The following is a 22,566-nucleotide window of genomic DNA, read 5'->3' as shown; positions in this document are numbered from 1 at the left end:
CGTGGCCCTCGCGCCGCTCACCTTTCGGGCTCCACCGGCTCCAGGCACCTGAGTCCCTTCCCCGCCCCGCTCAGCCTGCGGTCTGCGCCCGGGCACGTGTAACCCGCGCGCCCGCCCGCCCCGCCCACCGCGAGCCCCGCCCTTCGGCCCCTTTCCAACTTAGGGCCTGCGGATCTCGCCCTTCCTCCCCCCCCCCCCCCCCCCCGCAACATCTCGCGAGAGGTGAGCGCCCCTGGCCGGACGAGAAGAAAGTATCTGCTCCGCTGAGGGGGGAAAGAAGGAGCTGGAGACAGATTGTGGGAACGGACGCGGGCGGGCGGGAGGCGACGGAGCTACCGGCGGGTGAGTTCTCTTAACATTCGCTAGTCCGCGATCTGGCGGAGTCTCGCTTTCAACTCCGGCCACTCGCGGCGTCCCAGGCCGGGGTCTCCCCTCCCAGTCTGTGTTGGACGGGGGCGCTGAGGCGGCGGCCGGGCCCTGTCTGAGGAAGTGGGTGGGGCATGGACTCACGCCGACCAATGGGAGCGGAGGAAGCTACGATTGGCGGCGACGGAGGCTAATGAGAGGTCGCCTTTACCTCGCGGAGTGCCGCCCCTCTTGTCTCCCTCCTACCGCCTCCTTCCTCTGGGGGGGAAGGCGGGGCCAGAGGCCTGAAGTGTGGGGAGAACTTGGGGTAAGTAGCCCCGGGGGGCACAGGGCGTGGCAAGGAGAGGGGAGTTGAATCCTGAGGGAATGGAAGTCCAGCGGAGCCTAATGGGAGGATCCCGGGATGGGGCGCAATGGGAGGAAGGGGAGGGGTCCTAAGTTGGTTGAAGACCCAGGCTTATCGAAGAGTGGGGTTAGGGGCTTGGCATTGGAAGAGCCAGGGGCAATAGGCAGGAGGTTAGGGAACCGGAGGCCAAAGCGGGGCGTTGGGTTCGGCCGGAAAGATAGGGGTACATCACTGGAAACGAGAGTCATGGCATTTCGGCCGAATTATGAAAAAGAATAAGGGACATGATTTCAGAGAGAAAGTACGGGTTTGGAGGAGATTCAGCGTGTGAGTTTAGGAAGACTTAGCAGAGGTGGGCTTCCGGGCCAAAAGGCATCCCTTTGGGAAGAGTATAGGGGAGCTCGGGCGGGTAAAGGAGATGTTCGGAAGGGAGACAGCTGATACAGACAGGTCTTTAGCCCCGGAGCAGAAGCAGCCGAGGATACTGATTTGGGGTTTTCGGTGTATATGGCACCTGGTCTGGTGGCCAGGCTGCAAGAATAGAGGGATAGCGGTAGGGGAGGAGAAAACTAGACCACCTTCATCGCTTCTGCCCTCACTGCCGTTCTCGCTCTCTCTTCCTCTTCCTCCACTCCTCTCTCCCTAAACTCAGGGACAGGGGCTTGGGACTTGGGCAGTCCAAGTAGGAGCCCCATTGGGAGTCGTATGTTGCTCCCAGTTGCTTGTTATGTTCTCTGACTGGGGTGTTTACTACCCAGGGCACCTCCTACCCAGATTGCCGCGTTGCTACTTTCCTAACTTTAAGTCTGTTTTCCACTTTATAGAGGGTGTTTCAGTGTCTCCGAAGGTTGTGTCATAGTAAGTGTAGGTTTGTGGGGTGTGTGTGTGTGTTTGTGTGTGTGTGTGTGTGTGCAGTTTTCTGGGCAAGCTCACTTGATTCCTATGCTTTGAAAACTTCGTAGTAGTGTAAGTAGTTCTCGTAAAGACATTGGTCTTTACAGGCGTTCTAAGCACAGAAAATAATACTACACTGAAGTTTGTTTTTGTTAAATGCGTGTCTTATCCACTCATTTTTGGAGTTGTTAAAAGGACGGTTGCAAGTATAGTTAGCTTATGTTATATATTTTTTGAATGGTGTAAATAAGATGGACGTATTTCAGGAAAGTGAAAAATTTTCAGTTTCTTCCTTTGTGTCTAAACTCAGAAGCTAAAGATATGTCATAATATCTTAGGGCAAGGGTTGGGGAAATCAAACACAATTTGTACTTAAACATGGAGGATGTGTAAGGTAAGTGGAGACTATTGCGAAATGTAGCATGTCTGTAAGAAAAGCTAAAGAAAAGTTTGGCAGCTATTCTAAGTAGTCTTACCAGTTCTTAATTCTCTACAGCAAAGGGACAAGCCTTTGCCCTTTGTTTGATGGTTGTGTTTTATTTAATAATGAATTGAACTAATACAGCCAATTAATTAACAACTTCTTTGCTACAGCATAGATTTGTCTTTTACACCCTTTTTTTTACTTTTGAGAAGCAAAATAAGGTCTGAAATGCCGGTAAAACTGTTACATGAAGAGAAACCAGAGTATACTGCTTTCTATTAATCTTTGGTTTTCAGCAACCATTTGAAGTTTTTTTCTCCTGGCTAGAAAGTTGCCCCTACAACACGTTGAGACCAATTAATTACTGACCCTTTCGCATTAATTACTGAATTGGGTTCCAGTATTTCACATTCAGAGCAGTGCTGTTGGACATGCAGACATTTTCACAGTTCGCTTACTTGGCAGCAGAACAAAAAATATCCAGTGAAAGAGCAAAGTCCCTTGTTTAATTCTTCCATCCTCGAATTTGTGATGCCCTTAACTTGGGCACTATTAGATGTAAGATTTTGTTGTTGTTGATCTCATTAGTGTTAACACCGCTCATCTTTAAATGTTTGGATCAAAGGTTACATCCTGTGATAGTTTCAGTGTTGTAATTTTTAAGCATTTTTGTTTACCACGGCTTTTAAATGTTAATGATGCTGCTCCTATATCTCCTTTCTCTTTCCTCTCCCCACTTCCAGCTCAAAATGAAAATCGTTTTTTTTTTTTCAACCAACTCTTAAGCTAGTACTGTGCCTCAAGTAAAGTCCCTGGCTCTGCCTGAACACAGCTGCTCTGAAGTTCTCACAAGTTATTGTTTTGTACATGTCAAGACTGAGTTTTTCCTAGGCTGCAGGAGGAGGGAGTCAGTGTTACAGCAGCCTCATACACGTCTGATAAGGAGGAGCCTTCTCCTTGCAAGGAAGTTTTAGGTGGAGCGAATAACATTGCCATGTAGATGTATAACAAAGACAGCTCTCTTCTTGAGACTAGTTGGCAGACTGGCATATAATTGTCCCTTATCCCTTGATAAAGGTACTAAAGTTAAGGTGCAGATGTTGCTTCTTTCAGGAAAACAAATGCAGCATTCATTTAAAAGGAAAAAGAGCATTAATTTCTTTTGTTGTTGGTTTTTCTGAAAATGGTACTATGATCTTAGAGTTTGTGAAAAAGTTTTCCGTCAGGCACCTGGCTGGCTCAGTTGGTGGACCATGTGAGTCTTGATCTTGGGGTCGTGAGTTCAAGCTTCACTTTGGGTGTAGAGAATACTAACAAAAATAAATAAACTTAAAAAAAAAAAAAAAGGTCATCCATCTATTTAGAAACACGCCAAAGAAAACAATTTTTAAGCATCTGGTTTTTGAATGTTGCCTTCCTGCAGGAGGCTTCTTTTGAGATCAGGTATATTCATGAAATGTGAAAATCTATCCTATTTGGAATTCCTGGCAGGTGGGCTTTACCACTTCCTAATGCTGTAAGGAAGACGTCCCCACTTCACAGATACCCTATTTCATTATTGGAGTTCTACTTTTAGAACATTCTTTACATTGTGCTGAAGCTCTTTAGTTCTGCTATTTGCAGCTGCAATAAATAAACCTAATTCCTTGTCAACATGGTAGCCCTTCAAGTATTTGATGACAGTTATGTCCAGTTAAGAGAGGCTTCTCTTACTGGGGAAAATATCCCAAGTTATTTCAGCCATTCCTTAAATGACCATTTTTATAAAGTTCAGGCTTCTCATCAAATATAAGTTGCTTGTATTTAGGATTTTGTGTTTTTTTGTTTTTTTTTTTTAAAGATTTTGTTTATTCATGAGAGACACAGAGAGAGAGAGAGACAGAGACAGAGACACAGGCAGAGGGAGAAGCAGGCTCCATGCAGGGACTGGATCCCAGGACCCCCCTGGGCCGAAGGCAGACGGTCAACCACTGAGCCACCTAGGTACCCAGGTATAATAAGTAAAAGGGAGAGTATGGCCTCTTTTCTACTGCACTCTGTACCTCTATTCTTAAAGCCTAAGATTGCATTAATTTGCACCATTAATGTTTTAAATGTAATTGATGACCTTACATTTATCTTTGTAATTGTCATCTTGTTAATTTGGGTTTATTGATTAGCTTAATAATTTTTTTTTTAAGATTTTATTTATTTATTCATGAGAGACAGAGAGAGGCAGAGAGAGGGACAGAGGGAGAAACAGGCTCCATGCAGGGAGCCTGATGTACTCAATCCGGGGTCTCCAGGATCATGCCCTGGGCTAAAGGTGGCATTAAACCGCTGAGCCACTCAGGCTGCCCAAGCTTAATAATGTTATTTGGCCTCTTAGCCATTCCTCATATCATATCCTCATGTTTGTATCATTGATAGATAAATTTGATAAACAAGACATAAATATGACACCTATGTTTTTGTTTTAGGTCACTGGTAAAAAATATATAAGGGTGAAACAGTGCCTATAACATCAGCACGCTATCATTAGGTTGCTATTAATCCATTAAACAACCTTTTGGGTAAAATTAAATTATGAATCCACCTTCTGTTTAATCATCTAACTTCTATTTCCTGTGAAATATTAAGAGGTATCCTGTTGAAATCTAAATATATTGTCTCTGACCTGCCTCTAAGCTTCTAGGCCAGTGACTTGTTAAGAAATGAAATGAATAGGGGTTCCCTGGGTGGCTCAGCGGTTTGGTGCCTGCCTTTGGCCCAGGGCGTGATCCTGGGGTTCCGGGATCGAGTCCCCCATGGGGCTCCCTGCATGGAGCCTGCTTCTCCCTCTGCCTGTGTCTCTGTCTTTCTCTGTGTCTATCATGAATAAATAAATAAAATATTATAAAAATTAAAAAAAAAACAAAGTTAGGGCAGCCCCAGTGGCTCAGCGGTTTAGTGTCACCTGCAGCCCAGGGCCTGATCCTGGAGACCCAGGATCGAGTCCCACGTCAGGCTCCCTGCATGGAGCCTGCTTCTCCCTCTGCCTGTGTCTCTGCCTCTCTCTCTCTCTCTCTGTCTCTATGAATAAATAAATAAAGTCTTAAAAAAAAAAGAAATGAAGTTAGACATTAATTGCTACCTAACTATGTCATGCCAGTGTTTATAAATCACTGCATTCCTTGCCAATTGTTAAGACATCTATTTAATAATTCCTCTTTTTTTTTTTTTAAAGTATAATTGCCTCCCCCTCTATTTCCAACATTGCTGGTCCTGCTTCCTTATTTTTATTTTTATTTTTATTTTATTTTATTTTTTTAAAGATTTTATTTATTCATGAGAAACACAGTGAGAGAGGCAGAGACAGGCAGAGGAAGAAGCAGGCTCCCTTCAGGGAGCCTGATGTCTGAATCAATCCCCGAACCCCAGGATCAGGCCCTGAGCCAAAAGCAGAGCCCAACCACTGAGCCATCCAGCGTCACATATTTTATTTTATTATTATTTTTTTTCACATATTTTATTTTTTAAAGATTTTATTTATTGGGATCCCTGGGTGGCTCTGGTTTAGTGCCTGCCTTTGGCCCAGGGCATGATCCAGGTTCCCTGCAGGGAGCCTGCCTCTCCCTCTGCCTGTGTCTCTGCCTCTCTCTCGCTTGCTCTCTCTCTCTCAGTCTCTCATGAATAAATAAAATAAAATAAAAAAAGATTTTATTTATTTATTCACAAGAGACAGGCAGAGACACAGGCAGAGGGAGAAGCAGGCTCCCTGTGGAGAGCTGGTTGTGGGACTTGATCCCGGGGTCCAGGGGTCAAGCCCTGAGCCAAAGGTAGACCACTCAACCAATGAGTCACCCAGGTGCCTTATTTTTTTATTTTTTTAAATAATTCTAGAATGATTAACAGTGTTTCTGCATAGTTGCATATTTTATATCATCATTCTGTTTTGGAAACTTTTAGGAAGACCCATCATTCCCTCAACATTTTGTTACATGTTAAAAAATTAAACTATTGTCCATGTAACAGTTTTATCATAGCCTCCCCATAATATTGACATCTCCAATTTAGGCCTAACTTTTCATTTTCTGTTCGGAGTAAAAACCTTCACCACCTGTAAGAAAAAATACACCACACCACACACACACACACGCGCGCGCGCACAGAAATTTGTTGTTTATAGTTAGTTTATTGATGTGGTAGGCTAAGTTTGTCATGCTCTGTGCTATAGGTAAAATTGTGCTAGAAATAAGCCAGAACATCAGAAGATATCTCCAGGGACTTAAGACTGTGTTGGCAGCCAACAATTTTCCTGTGTGTTAATTTTAGACCTGATAGTTGAACTTATGTTTGAGCAATTTTAGCTGATAAATGCATTTTTAAAGCATCTTCCTCTTTTGGGGTTTTAATTTTTACTTTCACTTTTAGAAAATTGCAAATTATGAATGGAAATGTCTGTGTGAAATGAAGTAGCATGCTGTTAGGGACAGAATGCATCTTCTTTTGATAGCTTCTCACCATCTGAGATTATTTAGTTACGAATTCTCCTGGAAAGCAGAAGGAAGGCCTTGATGACCCCTCAAGGTCCTTTCCATCCCAAACATTCATAAATAGAAACTCAGATAAAAAAAACTTACTATTGAAGAATCAGAAAGAAAAATAGACTGTAAAGAAAATGAAATTGAAGTGGTTCTACTGACCCAGTGGGAATAAGTGTCAAGAAACAATTCCTTTGAGAAACAAAACAAAACAAAAAACAACAATAAATATTTTGCATTAGGGTCATGTCATGTCTTAAAATATTTCATCATGATATTTTCTCTCCAGAATTTCCCTGATGGATGCTTTGTGTTGAAAGAATGTTTGTTTTTTTTCCCTGTTAAGCCATAGTATTTTGTTTCCTTCCCTTCTCTTGTTTATCCCTTTGTTTAGAAATTTTGTGTGTATGTGTTGGGGGTGGGAGAAAGTGTCTGAATAATATACGTACTGCCGGTATACAATGAAGAAAATTCAGTTTAGTTTTGAAAGTAAATGTATACTACTTGGCTTCCTTAGAGAGGAAGGATGACTGTTATATTTCAGGAAAAATCTTATAAAAAGACAAATTTTTTATCTAGTTTTTAAAACTTTGTAGGCAGACATATAGGAAAGATTTCCCAAGGCAAATGTGAGTTACGCAGTAATCTTATGAGGGATATGAGAACATTTAATAGGAGAACAAAACTCATTACAAACTCACCACTTTACTTTGTTAGCCTTTTCTCATCTTTTGGTAATTTTAATTTTGAATGTTCTCATAGGCTTGAAACCCGAGTGTGTAAAAAGTTTCTCTTTTTGTGACGCCTGGCTGCCTCAGTCAGTAGAGCATGTGACTCTTGGTCTTGGGGTTGTGAGTTCGAGCCCTATGTTGTACGTAGAGTTCACTTCAAAAAAAATAGTTTCTCTTTTCTATTCAATACTGCGTTTATTCTTGGTAAATATCAATTATGAAAGTCTTAACAGGAGCCAAGATTTAGCTTAAAAAGTCATTTTGTGAGCTTGTGGCTTGTGCCTCCGTGGGACAGTGTTGTTTTGCTATTGCCCTACCTTCTCACAAAATCCAACTTGTTTTGAGTGGAATTACCTGTTAATACTTCTTATCTGGTATAGTACTTCTTGCTGACATAGTGGACAAAGGAGATTTATATGCTAAATTGGTTAGATTGTATTTGGGGCTTAAAATTTACCATGCAGTAGAAAAATTACATTTTTTTCAGATTAAAAAATAACAACATAATTATTCTTTCTGAACAGGAATATGACTGACTATATTATAAAAACAGGATGATTTATTGACTAGAACATATGACTGCTGTAAATGATTTGTGTTGGCACCAAGTTTCTTGCCAGTAATGTTTATTTAAGCTTTATCAAACTTGAGTAACACCATGTTGGTTTTATTTAACATGGTTTTTCTGGTATTTCTGGTAGTAACTTGTCTCCTGTAGCACCATTTTCTTTGTTTTTTTAAGTTTTGGGCAAGCAGTAGTTTGCTGATACTTACACATCTGTGTTGGGAACTGTTGAAAGTCAGTGAGCATTAGAATACCCCAAATAGGGATCCCTGGGTGGCGCAGCGGTTTAGCGCCTGCCTTTGGCCCAGGGCGCGATCCTGGAGACCCAGGATCAAATCCCACGTCAGGCTCCCGGTGCATGGAGCCTGCTTCTCCCTCTGCCTGTGTCTCTGCCTCTCTCTCTCTCACTGTGTGCCTATCATAAATAAATAAAAATTAAAAAAAAAAAAAAAAGAATACCCCAAATAGATCACTGTGTTGCCAGTGTGTAGACAGTCTTAGAAAATAGATTTTTTTTTTCAATCTGTGAGAATTTCTAAGCATCTCCATGATTGTCATTATGGGATATTGTGGCAATTTCCTAACTGGTACTGAACTCATACTAGAATTTAATATTAAAGTCTATCTTGTTTGTTATTGTTTGTAGTCTATTTAAATTAAAAGAAATTTGGGCAGCCTGGGTGGCTCAGTGGTTTAGCGCTGCCTTCAGCCCAGGGTGTTGTCCTGGAGACCAGGGATCGGGCTCCCTGCATGGAGCCTGCTTCTCCCTCTGTCTGGGTCTCTGCCTCTCTCTTTCTCTGTCTCTCATGAATAAATAAAATCTTAAAAAAAAAATTAAAAGAAATTAAGTCCATGAAGATCTTAGATTTATCCTTTAAGATTAGTGTTTTGGGGTTGATTGCTATTGATGTATTGTTTTAGGGATGATACTTTTTATCTGAAGATGAGTAGGAAAAAACCCAAAATACAGCATTAGATTTTTGACTGCCTACCAGTTTTCAGGAATTTTTCAACTTCTAAAATGCATATTGAGACCAAACATAGGTATAATGTTCCCTAGTTACTTCTAACTTGGCTTCCTGCTGTCATTTTAGCAAGTTGTTGCTTCTTTGTTTTTGCTTTATTAACCTTTCTGAGGCTAGCTTAAAATAGTTCCTTGAATCCTCCAAAAGCCTAGAGAGACTTAAAAAAAAAGTTCTAGTCAAGTAGTTGCCTATATGAAGCTGCTCCCAGATAGGCTCCAAGCTTTGGCCATGTGTTGCCTAACTTATGATTCAGCCTAATTCTCACTCCCATCTGTTTTCAGTCATTTGCTACAAAACTATTTGGTCTATTTAAGCTGGCTCCTTTTTTTGAAACCTGTCCTTGCATGTCAGAGCTCAAAATCCAGAAATTAATTTTAACTTTCTCTTTGATCAATTCAGGGTACCCTACTGTTTATTTCTTAAAGCAGTGAGTCTCAAACTACATATGGTCTCAGTACCTACCCCTTTATACTCTTCATAATTGGTTGGGACTTGTCCAAAGGGCTTTGGTTTGTCTTGCTTATATCTATTGATATGGAGCATTTTAGAAATTAAAATGGAGAAATTGAAAAAATATTTACTTTAAAATAACAACATAAAAACTTACAGTGTCAAAAAAATTTAGGGGAGGGCTTCAAACCTCTTTAATGTCTGGCTTAATAGAAAACAGCTGGATTCTCATATCTGTTTCTGCATTTAGTCTGTTAAAATAGGTTGTTTTGGTTGAAGTATATGAAGATAACCTGGGCTCATACAAATACTAATAGGAAAAGGAGAGATTTTTTTGGTAAGATTTATTTATTTGAGGTGGGGGAGGGGCAGATAGAAGGACTCTTCAAGCAGACTCCCCGCTGAGCACAGTGTTGGACACAGGACTTGATCCCCAACCCAGGAGATCATAACCTGAGCTGAAATCAAGAGTCCGATGCTCAACTGACTGAGGCATCTAGGAAAAGGAAAGATTCTTTTTAGATAGTAGTTGATTGATAGAAAGATAGATAGGTAGATCGATCGATCTTCTTTGATACTATACCAGAATCCAAAATGTGATAGTTTCTTAAAGGTTAGCTATTGTGTAGAATCTGAAACCATATCTGTGGTATCTTGGCCTATCTCGCCCTTTATTTTTTAATTTTTAAAAAAGATTTATTTATTTTTAAGATTTTATTTACGTATTTTTTTTTAATTTTTTTTTAAATTTATTTATGATAGTCACAGAGAGAGAGAGAGAGAGGCAGAGACACAGGCAGAGGGAGAAGCAGGCTCCATGCACCGGGAACCTGATGTGGGATTCGATCCCGGGTCTCTGGGATGGGAACCTGATGTGGGATTCGATCCCGGGTCTCCGGGATCGCGCCCTGGGCCAAAGGCAGGCGCCAAACCGCTGCGCCACCCAGGGATCCCTATTTACGTATTTATAAGAGACAAGACACAGAGGCAGAGACAGGAGAAGCAGGCTCCATGCAAGGAGCCCAATATGGGACTCGATCCTGGGACTCCAGGATCACTCCCTGAGCCGAAGGCAGATGCTCAACCTCTGAGCCACCCAGGCGTCCCTGTCTTGCCCTTTAAATAGATCTTTTATCCATGTATGACTTGAATACCCATGAACCCTCTAAAGGGGTTTTAGAGATCTGTGGAGATCCCTGGAGCCTATTTTGAGAACTGCTGTTTTATAGTACCAAACTGGAAAAATTCGGCTGTTTACTATATGGAAGAACATAAGCTCTCCAACCATTTTAGTGCCTCTCAAAGGCTGGGTTACTAACCATTTGCATCGGAATTTCCCTGGGTGTTTTTTAAAGTGTAGATTCTTGGGGCCCAAAGCCAAGAAAATCCAGGAATCTGTATTTTTCATGGTGCCCAGGTGAATATGCAAAAGATGACAATTACCAAGCCAGCTTAATTAAACTTATTTTAAGAAAACCTAATTTCTTGGGCACCTGACCAGCTCAGTCAGAAGAGCATATTACTCTTGAGTTGTAGTTTGCACCCCATGATGGGTGTAGAGATGACATAAATTTTTTTTTTAAAGATTTTATTTATTTATTCATAGAGACAGAGAGAGAGAGGCAGAGACACAGGCAGAGGGAGAAGCAGGCATCATACAGAGAGCCTGATGTGGGGACTCGATCCAGGGTCTCCAGGATCACGTCCTGGGCTGCAGGCGGCGCTAAACCGCTGCACCACTGGGGCTGCCCGAGAAGACATAAATTTAAATAAAAGGGGGGGGCACCTGGATGGCTCAGTTGGTTAAATGTCCGACTCTTAATCATAGTTCAGGTCTTGATCTTACAGTCGTGAGTTTGAGCCCTGCATTGGGCTCCATGCTGGGTGTGGAGCCTACTTAAAAAAAAAACAACAACTAGTTTTTAAAATTTATATTAAAAAAAGGAATTAGTACTCAAATAGTCACATTATAAAAGCTCTTATTAATGATTAACATGTACACTTTGACATTTGTCATAATTGGGATCTTCTAATTAATCATGTATTTTATTTAATAATAGTTATTCATAAATACCAGAAGTTTGCAAACTAATAGTTTTCATAAATACCAGGATTTGCAGGCATGAGGTCTGTTTGTAACTACTCAACTCTGCCATTGTAGCACCTAAGAAGCCATAGACAACATGCAAAGGATAAGCATGGCTGTATGTCCATAACACTTTTTTTTTTTAAGTTTTATTTATTCATGAGAGACAGAGAAAGAGAGAGGCAGAGACACAGGCAAAGGGAGAAGCAGGCTTCCTGTGGGGAGCCCAATGTGGGACTCGATCCCTGCACCTGGGATCATGACCTGAGCCAAAGGCTGAGCCACCCAGGCACTGCCCCCCATAAAACTTTTTTATGGAAACTAAAATTTGAACTTCATATCATTTTTATGTGTCATGAAATATTCTTCTTTTGTTTTTTTTCAACCACTTAAAAATGTAGAAACCATTCTTAGCTCGTGGGCCATATAAAAACAGGTGGCAGGCTGAATTTGACCCACCGACCAAAGCTTGCCAGTCCTTGAAATACACTATAACTGGATTGTGAATTTAAAGATTATTATAATAAACATACTTAAAACTATGAACATTATTTAATTTTCCTAGACAAAAATAATGCTCCAAGACTTTGTAGTCCCTCCAATTCATATTTCTGGACATTTATTTGTATAGTAAACATATAAGAAACATTGTGTGTAAATTTTTGGAAATACCACAATTCAGTTGGAAGTAGTTATATAATATGTAGATTACTATACAACTTTCAGGAGTTCTTTTTTTTTGTTGTTTTTAATTTTTTATTTATTTATGATAGTCACAGAGAGAGAGAGAGGCAGAGACACAGGCAGAGGGAGAAGCAGGCTCCAGGCACCGGGAGCCCGATGTGGGATTCAATCCCGGGTCTTCAGGATCGCGCTCTGGGCCAAAGGCAGGCGCCAAACTGCTGCGCCACCCAGGGATCCCCCCAACTTTCAGGAGTTCTAAAAAGATGTGCTCTCCATTTTTATATCTTCTTTGAGGCATGTGAGAATAGGTAACTAGGATTCAAGCCAGCCTCAACCTTTTGACTCATCTTTTGTCTGTTTTTTTTTTGTTTTGTTTTTTTTAATATCTTTCTACCTCAGTTTTCCAGTCTGTTAGCAAAATGCTTTACAAAAACCCTGATATAAAACAGTAAGGCAAGTTAGTTTAAGATTATAGTGATATATGTGCTTTCTGTATAATCCCTCTGGGGCAGCTGATTTACCTACTAGTGAAATAATATATGCTAAACTGTTTTATGCTAAATAATATAGTGGAAAACAAACCCAGAATTTATGAACAGAAATTTCAATTCCTAAATAATCTACTACCTAGTAAAACTTGAGTTTGCTTTGTTTTCTGAGGTTCATACAATGTGCATTATAGTCTCACAGTTCATATGTTTATTGGCATCTTTTCCTTAAATCAATTTTCTAAATGTAATGCAAATCACAGCAACACTGAGTATCCAGTGGAGAATAAAATGTTGAGACTGCTGTGGTAGAGATCTTTGGTGTTTGTACTCTTTGCTTAGCAGCAGCTAAATTATCTTAGAGTCTGAAACTTGGTATCCAAAGTTATGTTCTTGGAAGAGAACTGTTTGTATATAATTTCTTTCTTTTTAATATCATAAAGGAATGGAGCCCATAGAGCTCTGTTTGGGTGCCTGTCTAAATTTTTTACCTTGTTTATAGCTGCGCTGAAAGGCATTTAGTACCTGCTAAGCTTGGTTTCAGTTCTCTTTATTCTCTTTGTGATGAATGGCTGGGACAATTTCTAAGTGTTTAATATAAGTAATACTCACTGGGGAACATTCACAGGATTCTGAAAATGGGTCCTTGAAGGTAACAAAGGAGGAACTATCTTGAATTGCTTGATTACCCTGTGTATCGATATGTTTAAGTTTCCACCTTGTCTATTTCTATATGAAGCTGTTAGTTTATAATTTTAGAAAGATTTTTTTGGTAGTCCATTTTGAACTTGTTGGTTCTGTCACTTTGTAGTAGAGAATGAACAACCTTGTATGATTTGTAAATATATTGTTCAGTGCTTTATTTTATTTTATTTTTTTAAGATTTTATTTATTTATTCATGAGAGAGAGAGGCGCAGAGACACAGGCAGAGGGAGAAGCAGGCTCCACGCAGGGAGCCCTACGTGGGACTCGATCCCCGGCCTCCAGGATCATGCCTCAGGGCTGAAGGTAGCGTAGCGCTAAACCGCTGAGCCACCTGGGCTGCCCTGTTCAGTGCTTTAGAATAGTCTAGCAGATGTGAGCCCTTTTTTAAAACTCATAGACATTTTTTTGAGTCATGCGGATCATTTTTTATTAGATTACATTATATTATTTTTTATTTTTTAAAAGAAATCTCTGATCATTATAGACTTGAAAATGCTGAAGGTACAAAGAAGAAAACAAAATCACCTGGAATACCATTACCCAGAGATAACCATTATTAACATTTGATGCTAATTCCCTTATCTTTTTCTATGCTTATTACTTTTTTTTTTTTTCTTTTCAGTACACTCCATGCCCACGTTGGGCTTGAATTAGGACCCCGAGATCAAGAGTCATAGAGTTGCATGTTCTACTGACCGCCAGCCAGGCGCCCATATTTTGTTTGCTTTTTTATAGATTGGAATTATGGTACATATGCAATTTTATATCCTGCCTTTTTCCCTACAGAATGTATAGCATTTTATAGGTCATTAAATAGCTTTCAGAAACATTATTTTTAACAACTTAAAAATAGTCTATTATAAGGCAGTATCTTATATTGATCCATTCTTCTTAAACATTTAATTCCTGTTCTTTTTTCCTAGTTGTTATAAATATGACTATGATGAACATTTTAATATATAAGTATATAAGTGGTCATGTTTTGGGCTTTAACCTCAGAATAAAGTCCTGAAGAAAGAATGATTATTCAAAGGATGCAAAACATTTTAAGACACTTAATATAAATATTGCCAGGAGCACCTGGGTGGCTCAGTTGATTAAGGGTCTGCTTTTGGCTCAGGTCATGATCCCAGGGTCCTGGGATTGAGTCCCACATCAGGCTCCTTGCTCAACAAAGAGCCTGCTTCTCCCTCTCCCTCTGCCTGCCTTTCCCCCTACATGTGCACGCTCTCTATCTCTCTGTCAAATAAATAATTTTATTTATTTTATTTTTTAAAGATTTTATTTATTTTAAATAAATAATTTTAAAGTAAATAAGTAAATATATATTTCCAGCTTGCTTTCCGGAAAGATTATTCCAATATGTACTCACAAAAATCTTTTTTTTTTTTTAAGATTTTTTATTTATTTATTCATGAGAGATACAGAGAGAGAGAGAGAGAGAAGCAGAGACACAGGTAGAGGGAGAAGCAGGCTCCATGCAGGGAGCCCGATGTGGGATTCGATCCCGGGACTCCAGGATCATGCCCCGGGCCAAAGGCAGACACTAAACTGCTGAGCCACCCAGAGATCCCCCTCCCAAAAATCTTATATGAAGGTATAAGAATTTCTGCTACATTCTTTTTTTAAGATTTTATTTATTCATGAGAGACAGAGAGAGGCAGAAACATAGGCAAAGGGAGAAGTGGGCTCCTTGCAGAGAACCCGATGTGGGACTTGATCCTGGACCCCGGGATCACACCCCGAGCCGAAGACAGACAGACGCTCAACCTCTGAGCCACGCAGGCGTCTCTGCAGTCTTTTTTTTTTAATGTTTCTTTTTTTTTTTTTTTTTTTTTTTAAGATTTTATTTTTTCATTTTCTTTTTTAAGTAGGCTCCACACCCAGTGTGGGGTTTGAACTCCAACCCGGAGATCAAGAGTCACCTGCTCTACCTACAGAGCCAGGCAGGCATCCTCTGCTGCTTTATTTATTCATTCATTCATGAGTGAGTGAGTGAGTGACATTGAGAGAGAGAGAGGCAGAGACACAGGCAGAGGGAGAAGCAGGCTCCATGCAGGGAGCCCGATGTGGGACTCGATCCTGGGTCTCCAGGATCACACCATGAGCTGAAGGCAGCGCTAATACGCTGAGCCACCCGGGCTGCCCTGCTGCATTCTTTTATGTTAAGATATATCTTGGGATGCCTGGGTGGCTCAGCAGTTGAGCGCCTGCCTTAGGCTCAGGGCATGATCCCAGAGTCCTGGGATCGAGTCCTGCATCAGGCTCCCTGCAGGGAGCCTGCTTCTTCCTCCTCCTGTGTCTCTGCCTCTCTCTCTGCGTGTCTCTCATGAATAAATAAATAAAATCGTTAAAAAAAAATATGTCAAACATGTTTAGCTCTAAATACATAAATACCTGGATAGCAGTTGTTTTGTGGACCCAGCAACTTTCTGAAAAAACTGGAATATAAGTGTAGAATTTCAGCAGTTTACTTGAATATTGGCTTCACATTAAATTAATAAGTATTTACTGAAAATCAACTGTGTTATGAGAGGAAACAAAGGCTTCCAGAAGTTTTAACCTAGATCTCTGTATCCTACCCCATTCCCTATTTAGTCACAGATAATACAGCCATTTCCCTTTTATTCATGAAACTAAAGTAGTCTGCTCCTAACCAGTAACACATCACCATTTCATTTCATAGCAGTTATCTGCTATTCATCTAAAATTATTTTGTTTACCTGGAGTGTAAGTAAGCATTGTAACTGTAGAGACTGTATCTGTCTCATTCATTGTTAAATTCTGGGGCCTAGAGTGTGGGATAGGCAATGAATAAAGTATTCAGTGAATTGATGAATTTTTTTAAAGATTATTTATTTATTTATTCGTGAGAGACTCATGGTGGGGGGGGGGCGGGGTGCGGAGACACAGGCAGAGGGAGAAGCAGGCTCCATGCAGGGAGCCGGACATGGGACTCTATCGCAGGACCCGGGGGTCACGCCCTGAGCCAAAAGTGGAGCTAAACCCCTGAGCCACCGGGGCTGCCCGAATTGATTAATTTTAAGGGTTTTTTGTTGTTGGTTTTTTTCTTAGGTAGGCCCCATGTGCAGCATGGAGCTCAAGGTGGGGCTTGAACCCATGACCTTGATATCAAGACCTGAGCTGAGGGCAGCCTGGGTGGCCCAGCGGTTTAGCGCTGCCTTCAGCCCAGGGCGTGATCCTCGAGACTGAGAATCGAGTCCCACATCGGGCTCCCTGCATGGAGCCTGCTTCTCCCTCTGCCTGTGTCTCTGCCTCTCTCTCTCTGTGTCTCTCATGAATAAATAAATAAAATCTTTAAAAAAAAAAAAAAAAAAAAAAAAGACCTGAGCTGAGACCAGATGCTTAATTGATTGAGCCACCTGGGTGCCCCAGTGAATTGATGAATTTTAAAACTGACTATATTTACTTACTATATTTACTTTTTGACCCACAAAGTAAATTTCAGACTTTGTCCTTGTCAGATATATATTTTTTAAAGATTTTATTTATTTATTCATGAGAGACACAGAGAGAGAGAGAAATGCAGAGACACAGGCCGAGGGAGAAGCAGGTTCCATGCAGGGAGCCCGAGGTGGGACTCGATCCGGCGTCTCCAGGATCATGCCCTGATCCGAAGGCGGCAGTAAACCGCTGAGCCACCCGGGCGGCCCCGTTGTCAGATCTTTTACCAAGACTTTTAACCCCTCTTTTTGTGTTCATGCCTATATTCTGGAATTGTCTAGCAAAAGAATTTGATAAATGAACATAAAGAATAAGAAATATCAAGGTATCTAATATGTACAATGATCAATCTCTGACTAATTGAACTTGTAAAGTAAGCCATTCTTACCACTTACCTGTCTCTCATGCCAGATGACAAAGATTCTTTTTTTTTGACAAAGATTCTTTGATCAAACTTTAGGCAGGTTCCTGAACCTTCTTTTAGACCTATCCGTGTACTTTCTTGTAAGATCCAGCTTTAGCAAGAATCCCCACCATTGATATCACCTTCATATCTGATCAGGTTCTTCATCTTTGACCATCTTCCAGGTTATATCTGATTATCCTGGCGGGTCTTTAGCAAGAATCTTGTTAGGTTGGTTTAAGTCAGAAACCCCCCTTCTCCTGATGTTTCAAACTCAGTAATTTTCCACCCATTAACCCCCACCATGGTCCTTGGCTATAAATTTCCACTTACCCATGATGTATTCAGAATTGAGCCCAGTTCTATACTGAGGTTTCTTTTCCCCTATTGCAATAGTTCTGACTAGCAACTGTTTTTTACTTTAACTACTTCCTAGCTCTAGTTTTTCTTTGACACAGATGAGTGAAAAAAAAAATTTTTTTTTGCAAAGGATTATTATCTTTTTATTTTTATGTCTACTTTGCCTGGCATTTAGTTCTTGGTAATGTTTTTTTGAATGAATGAATGATAGCTAGTCTGAACCCCTTCTAGATTTTCATGAATCTTTGATATTAATGGTGCATATTCTTTTCTCATTTTCTGTACTTAGCAGTATCTGGTTTTTGTTATTAGGAACCTAAGAACAGGCCTTTGGGTGTGTTTGTACCTGGCTTTTATTCCTTACTAAAGTTGGGCCATTTTATGAACAGCAATTGGTTACCAAAGAAATAATCACACTACCACTGGGTCCAGAGAACTGACTTTGTAGTCCTCAGTGACAGACTAATATAACACTAATATAATATAATCACAAAACAAGAATTTTATTTCAACAAAGTCCTGTAGCATATTTTCAACCAGGAGGTAAACTACAAGGGCTAGAGCAGACATAACATAAGGACCTGGTAGCATTCCTTCCTTTTACATTGGTTCTGTTATTTGAGGCTAAATTTTCTGTTTTCTACCTAGTTACAGGAGAAAAAGGGTGCTTGCTGGCTGAGGAGTAGGGCAGCACTGGCATAGGAAGTGATTAAATAAACTCTGGAATGGTTTCCCTTCAACCACAAAATTCAAAATTTAACTTGGTTTTCTTGGTTTTGTACAATCATATCACGATAAATGGCTTCCAAGTTCTATTATTTTATTCCAAATTCTATTCTATTCTTTCTCATTCTGTTAAAAAAAGAAAAAAAGATAAATATGCATATACACACACAGATGATCTGTTTTCTTATTTGCACATTGACCATTTTAGGATATACTTCTGGCTCTGACAAAACTATTTAACGTAGGTTTTATGAAATTATCCCAGTTATTAAAAATCAGTCTCTATATCTTGGATTTTCTTTACTTCTCTCCCAGCATTCAGATAACTTTCTCTCATCTGAGTAAATAGTAATTTTTATCATTTATGCATTATGGTGACTCAGTACATGAGCCTTTTCCTCTGCAGACTTGGCTTCTAAGACAGCCTTTTTCTGAATCTTTGTTTTCTTGTTTTAAGATCTCTGGGGGGGCGGTGGGAAATCTCCTCTGAAAGCATCTCACTTCTCCTGGAAATGTCTCTTAATTTGTGTATCCTTTGCCTGTCATTTATTGGTTAGTTCTATAAAATGCTTGAGTTTCATCCTAGGGAATAGATAGATCGAGGAGCAGACGACAGACGTGAGTGTCATGCCCAGACACGTGATCTATTTGTCAAGTTGTACAGTTACAAATGGGCTGTGAGTTAAATTCTGGTGAATGGGAGCATCTATATTCAAGATTTCACCTTTGTCTCAGTCTGTTTTTACTACAGAAATGTGGTGTTTTTTGTTTTGAGAAGGCATCATTTTGACCTATCTCATTAGAGATTTGTTTTAAGTATCAAATAGAAATAAGCAATGGCATTTCTTATGTGTAGCAATTGATGCAGCACACTGGGAATTTTAAAAGATATAAGCTGGATTTTTTTTTAAGTGGGAGAACAGATCATTATTGTTGTTATGTATTCTTTAAAAAGACAAGTCACTTTAAAGTGAAAAAGCAAGAATGATGGAAATGAAAAGGAGCAAGAGACTGAGGAATGATTTCAGAATAATTGTGGGTATTTAAGAAAGAGGGCCTTTTTCCTCCCATTGTGATCCTCCTTTTGGTGAAAATGGTAAAACAAAAAGCCAGTAACGTGGGAAGGAAGCAGGAAATCCTAGTTAGTGATTGTTAGAGTGTTTCAGAGCCCTGAAAATGCTTCTGATACATTTAATACTTTTTCCCCAACTTGGTTTTGCCTTTTGTTTTCTTTTAGCAAATCATGATTTTTCATTTCTATTTCCTAGTAAGGATGCAGTTAAATAAAACTTGGAAGCCATTTATCGTGATATGATTGTACAAAACCAAGAAAACCAAGTTAAATTTTGAATTTTGTGGTTGGAGGGAAACCATTCCAGAGTTTATTTAATCACTTCCTATGCCAGTGCTGCCCTACTCCTCAGCCAGCAAGCACCCTTTTTCTCCTGTAACTAGAATTTAGCCTCAAATAACAGAACCAATGTAAAAGGAAGGAATGCTACCAGGTCCTTATGTTATGTCTGCTCTAGCCCTTGTAGTTTACCTCCTGGTTAAAAATATGCTACAGGACCTTGTTGAAATAAAATTCTCATTTCATGATTATATTAGGAAAGCAGAGTTTGGGACTAGGAAATAAAATTATCTCCAGCACAGCAGTTAGGAATTTTTCCAGAGATGAATTGCTTTCCAGAAATGTTCTGAATTTTCAGTCATAATGGCTGTGGTCTTTGCATTTATTTACTGTTATTTACTTTATATTTATTTTTTGCACTATGTCATAGTTCCAGAAAGTGCTAAAAATCATCATGTATTTAAAACAAACAAACCAGAAAACCCCCGTGTCCTGGGGCTGTGTGAAGAAGAATAAAGCTCTCATTTTCCCAGTACCCAATCATCAGCTTCAGCTGGCTTCTCCTAGGAACAGAATTTATTGAAGCAATTTATCCTGGCTAAATGTGATATAAATCTGTGTACACCTATGTACATACAGGCTCTCTTCCATTACAGCAATGCTGCAGCATCAGTTTCCTTCATAGTTAAACCCTGTTCTTAGCACACTGAAAGATGACTAAGAAGCCCCTTCTATTTTATGGAACACCCACAATTTTAAACACTGATTAGTTGTAGAATTACTGATCACACAGAGTACGAGAAATACTGGTTTCCAACCCCAGAGTGAGTCTGAAGAGAGTAGGAGAGATGTTACCTAGCTACCCTCTGAGTTTTTTTGTTTTTGTTTTCTGTTTTTTTTTTTTAAACCCTCTGAGTTTTAAGCATGGTTTTCTGATTACCAAATTCAGTCCAGTACTTTAACATTTTATTTTAATGCAGACCTGAGTGAAGTTAACCTGACATTTTGCTTTATCTCCAAGATAAAAATTTGAATTTGATTACAGTTCTGAAGTTGTTTCTAGGCATATTCGAATTATGATTCTTCCTCTTTCATCTTCCCATGTTAGTACTCTTTTATACACCTTTCTTTCTTGTAGAAAGTTGTTTGAAAATATTCTTTAGGAGTTTATTCCATGAGGACTATCTTTGTGCCCCACCCCCAACCCTGTTTCTCTTTTAGGAATATTTTACTATAATTTGCATTTCTCATCCTTATCCATCTCTACCTCTGTTTTTTTCTTAGTTGGAAAGTGAGAAATTTCCCCAACACATTCATACTGGAATTATTGTTCTTTGACAAAGAATTTCGATGAACATTTCAAGAGTTTAGCTTCAATAATTAAAAAACAACAACAGTATAAGCCCTGTTAAATTCTTCAGAGAAATAGAGAGGATGGATGGTGATGCCTTTTAGTGCCATTTCTTTTATCCCCTGCAGCAGCACACATCTGTTGGCTGCAACAGAGCAGCCCAAGAACTCTGGCCGAGAGCAGCACAAACAGCCGGAACATATTCACCCAGTAAACCCCCAAAGAGTCGACATTTGTTTTATTGCTGCTTTTAAAAACCTAGCCATAAATAGAATTAGAGGGGGAAGGGCACCGATATTTCTCCATTTGCCACAGACGATTGGTGGGGGGAGAAGGAGGCTCCCAGTGGGGAGAGAAGGTTTTTATTTTTATTTTTTTATTAATGAAAATCATTTCCCATGTAGCCCAATAGGATGGGTGCTTTGTTTTCTTTGGCAATAATCTGGGATAAATGGCCCTTGCCAACAGTCTCGTAGTTTATACACCAGGGAGTCAGATTATAGCCCTGTAAAATGGAGCACCCCTCCTATAATCCCTTAATTAATTAAATGACAAATTTTGGTCTTCTCTAGTTCAGAAATATGGCTTCCGCATCGAATGTTCAGTGGATTTATTGACATAGGGAACTGCACTGATTGTAATTCAGCAGACTAGAGGAGCATGTTATATACTGTAGCAGAAAGAGGGAAAATCTAGCAAAAGGTTTGGAATTCCTTGACTATTTAGGTCTCAGTTTTTCTAATTAAAAGTTTCAGTTGAGGCACAATAGATCATATGCCACCTGTCTAATGGGTCTCCCCAAAGTAGCCTGTGTTTATAGCTTTGATAGACAGCATTCTTGGAACACCTGTTTCTAGGCTTGATATTTTTGAAGCACTTTTTTTTTTTTTAAACTCCAGCGTATTTAACATAACTTTTCCCCCTGCCTCCCCCTCCTCAGCTCCGCTCTGCTATATGAAATATGGGAGACGACAGACCGTTTGTGTGCAATGCCCCGGGCTGTGGACAGGTACGTTTACAATATACTTTATTGTGAATGTCTCGTTGTGAATCAAAGTGGCTGTTTTATCACTAAGGCAAAGAGTTTAAAGCCGGTATTTTACGTGATCACTGGAGGTAATCAGATCAGAGGATTTGCAGTGTGTAAATCCATGTTATGAGGAAGTGTAGGCACTCTACCGTAATGAAATCTGCCTTGCTCTCTTTCATATTGTTATTCTACTGGTGTTTGTTTCCCAACACACAGTGTTGAGGAATACATGTTGCTCTCTCCTCCTTTCTAAAGCTATCCATCTAAATATAAAACAAGTTTAGAAATATCTTTTCCTCAACCTTTGTGGATATAAAAGTCTGCTTAACATATTTAGAGTAGGCAGCTGAGAATGTACCCTGTGCATCATGAACCCCAATTTGCTGGAGTCTAATGGATTTTTTTTAAATAAGAAAAAAAAGTTTCTTTGGACCAATTCATTGTTGGTAGCTAAGGCAAATATCTTGTCTAAGTAGGAAATACAAATCCGACATAGAACCTGAGATCTCACAGCAATATAGAAAGTACAAGATTCTCAGCCATCTTCCCTCTCTGATGCCATGAAATGCCTTGTTCTGTGTGTCAGCTGCCATATTATTATTTGCATATGTGT

At 39.8% G+C, this 22,566-nt stretch overlaps 1 protein-coding gene across 4 annotated transcripts in view; it reads left to right on the top strand.

The window, feature by feature from the left end:
* Positions 1 to 211: 211 nt before the first annotated feature.
* Positions 212 to 22,566, top strand: part of LOC607149 (cyclic AMP-dependent transcription factor ATF-7) — an 89,338-nt gene continuing 66,983 nt past the window's right edge. Inside the window, exons 1-3 of one of the 4 annotated variants that reach the window (XM_038577819.1) lie at positions 402 to 673; positions 13,890 to 14,014; positions 21,864 to 21,932. In XM_038577819.1, coding sequence (XP_038433747.1) covers positions 21,885 to 21,932 — 48 coding nt within the window. In that variant the 5' untranslated portion in view covers positions 402 to 673; positions 13,890 to 14,014; positions 21,864 to 21,884. Of the gene's footprint in view, positions 674 to 717; positions 2,001 to 13,889; positions 14,015 to 21,863; positions 21,933 to 22,566 lie in introns of those variants that run through there. The other 3 variants (XM_038577820.1, XM_038577816.1, XM_038577818.1) reach the window with 3 other exon arrangements.

This window comes from Canis lupus, chromosome 27 (assembly GCF_011100685.1).
Source record: "Canis lupus familiaris isolate Mischka breed German Shepherd chromosome 27, alternate assembly UU_Cfam_GSD_1.0, whole genome shotgun sequence".
NCBI lineage: Eukaryota > Metazoa > Chordata > Mammalia > Carnivora > Canidae > Canis > Canis lupus.
The sequence above is the reverse complement of the archived record's forward strand: the minus strand, read 5'-3'. Positions and strand labels throughout refer to the sequence as shown.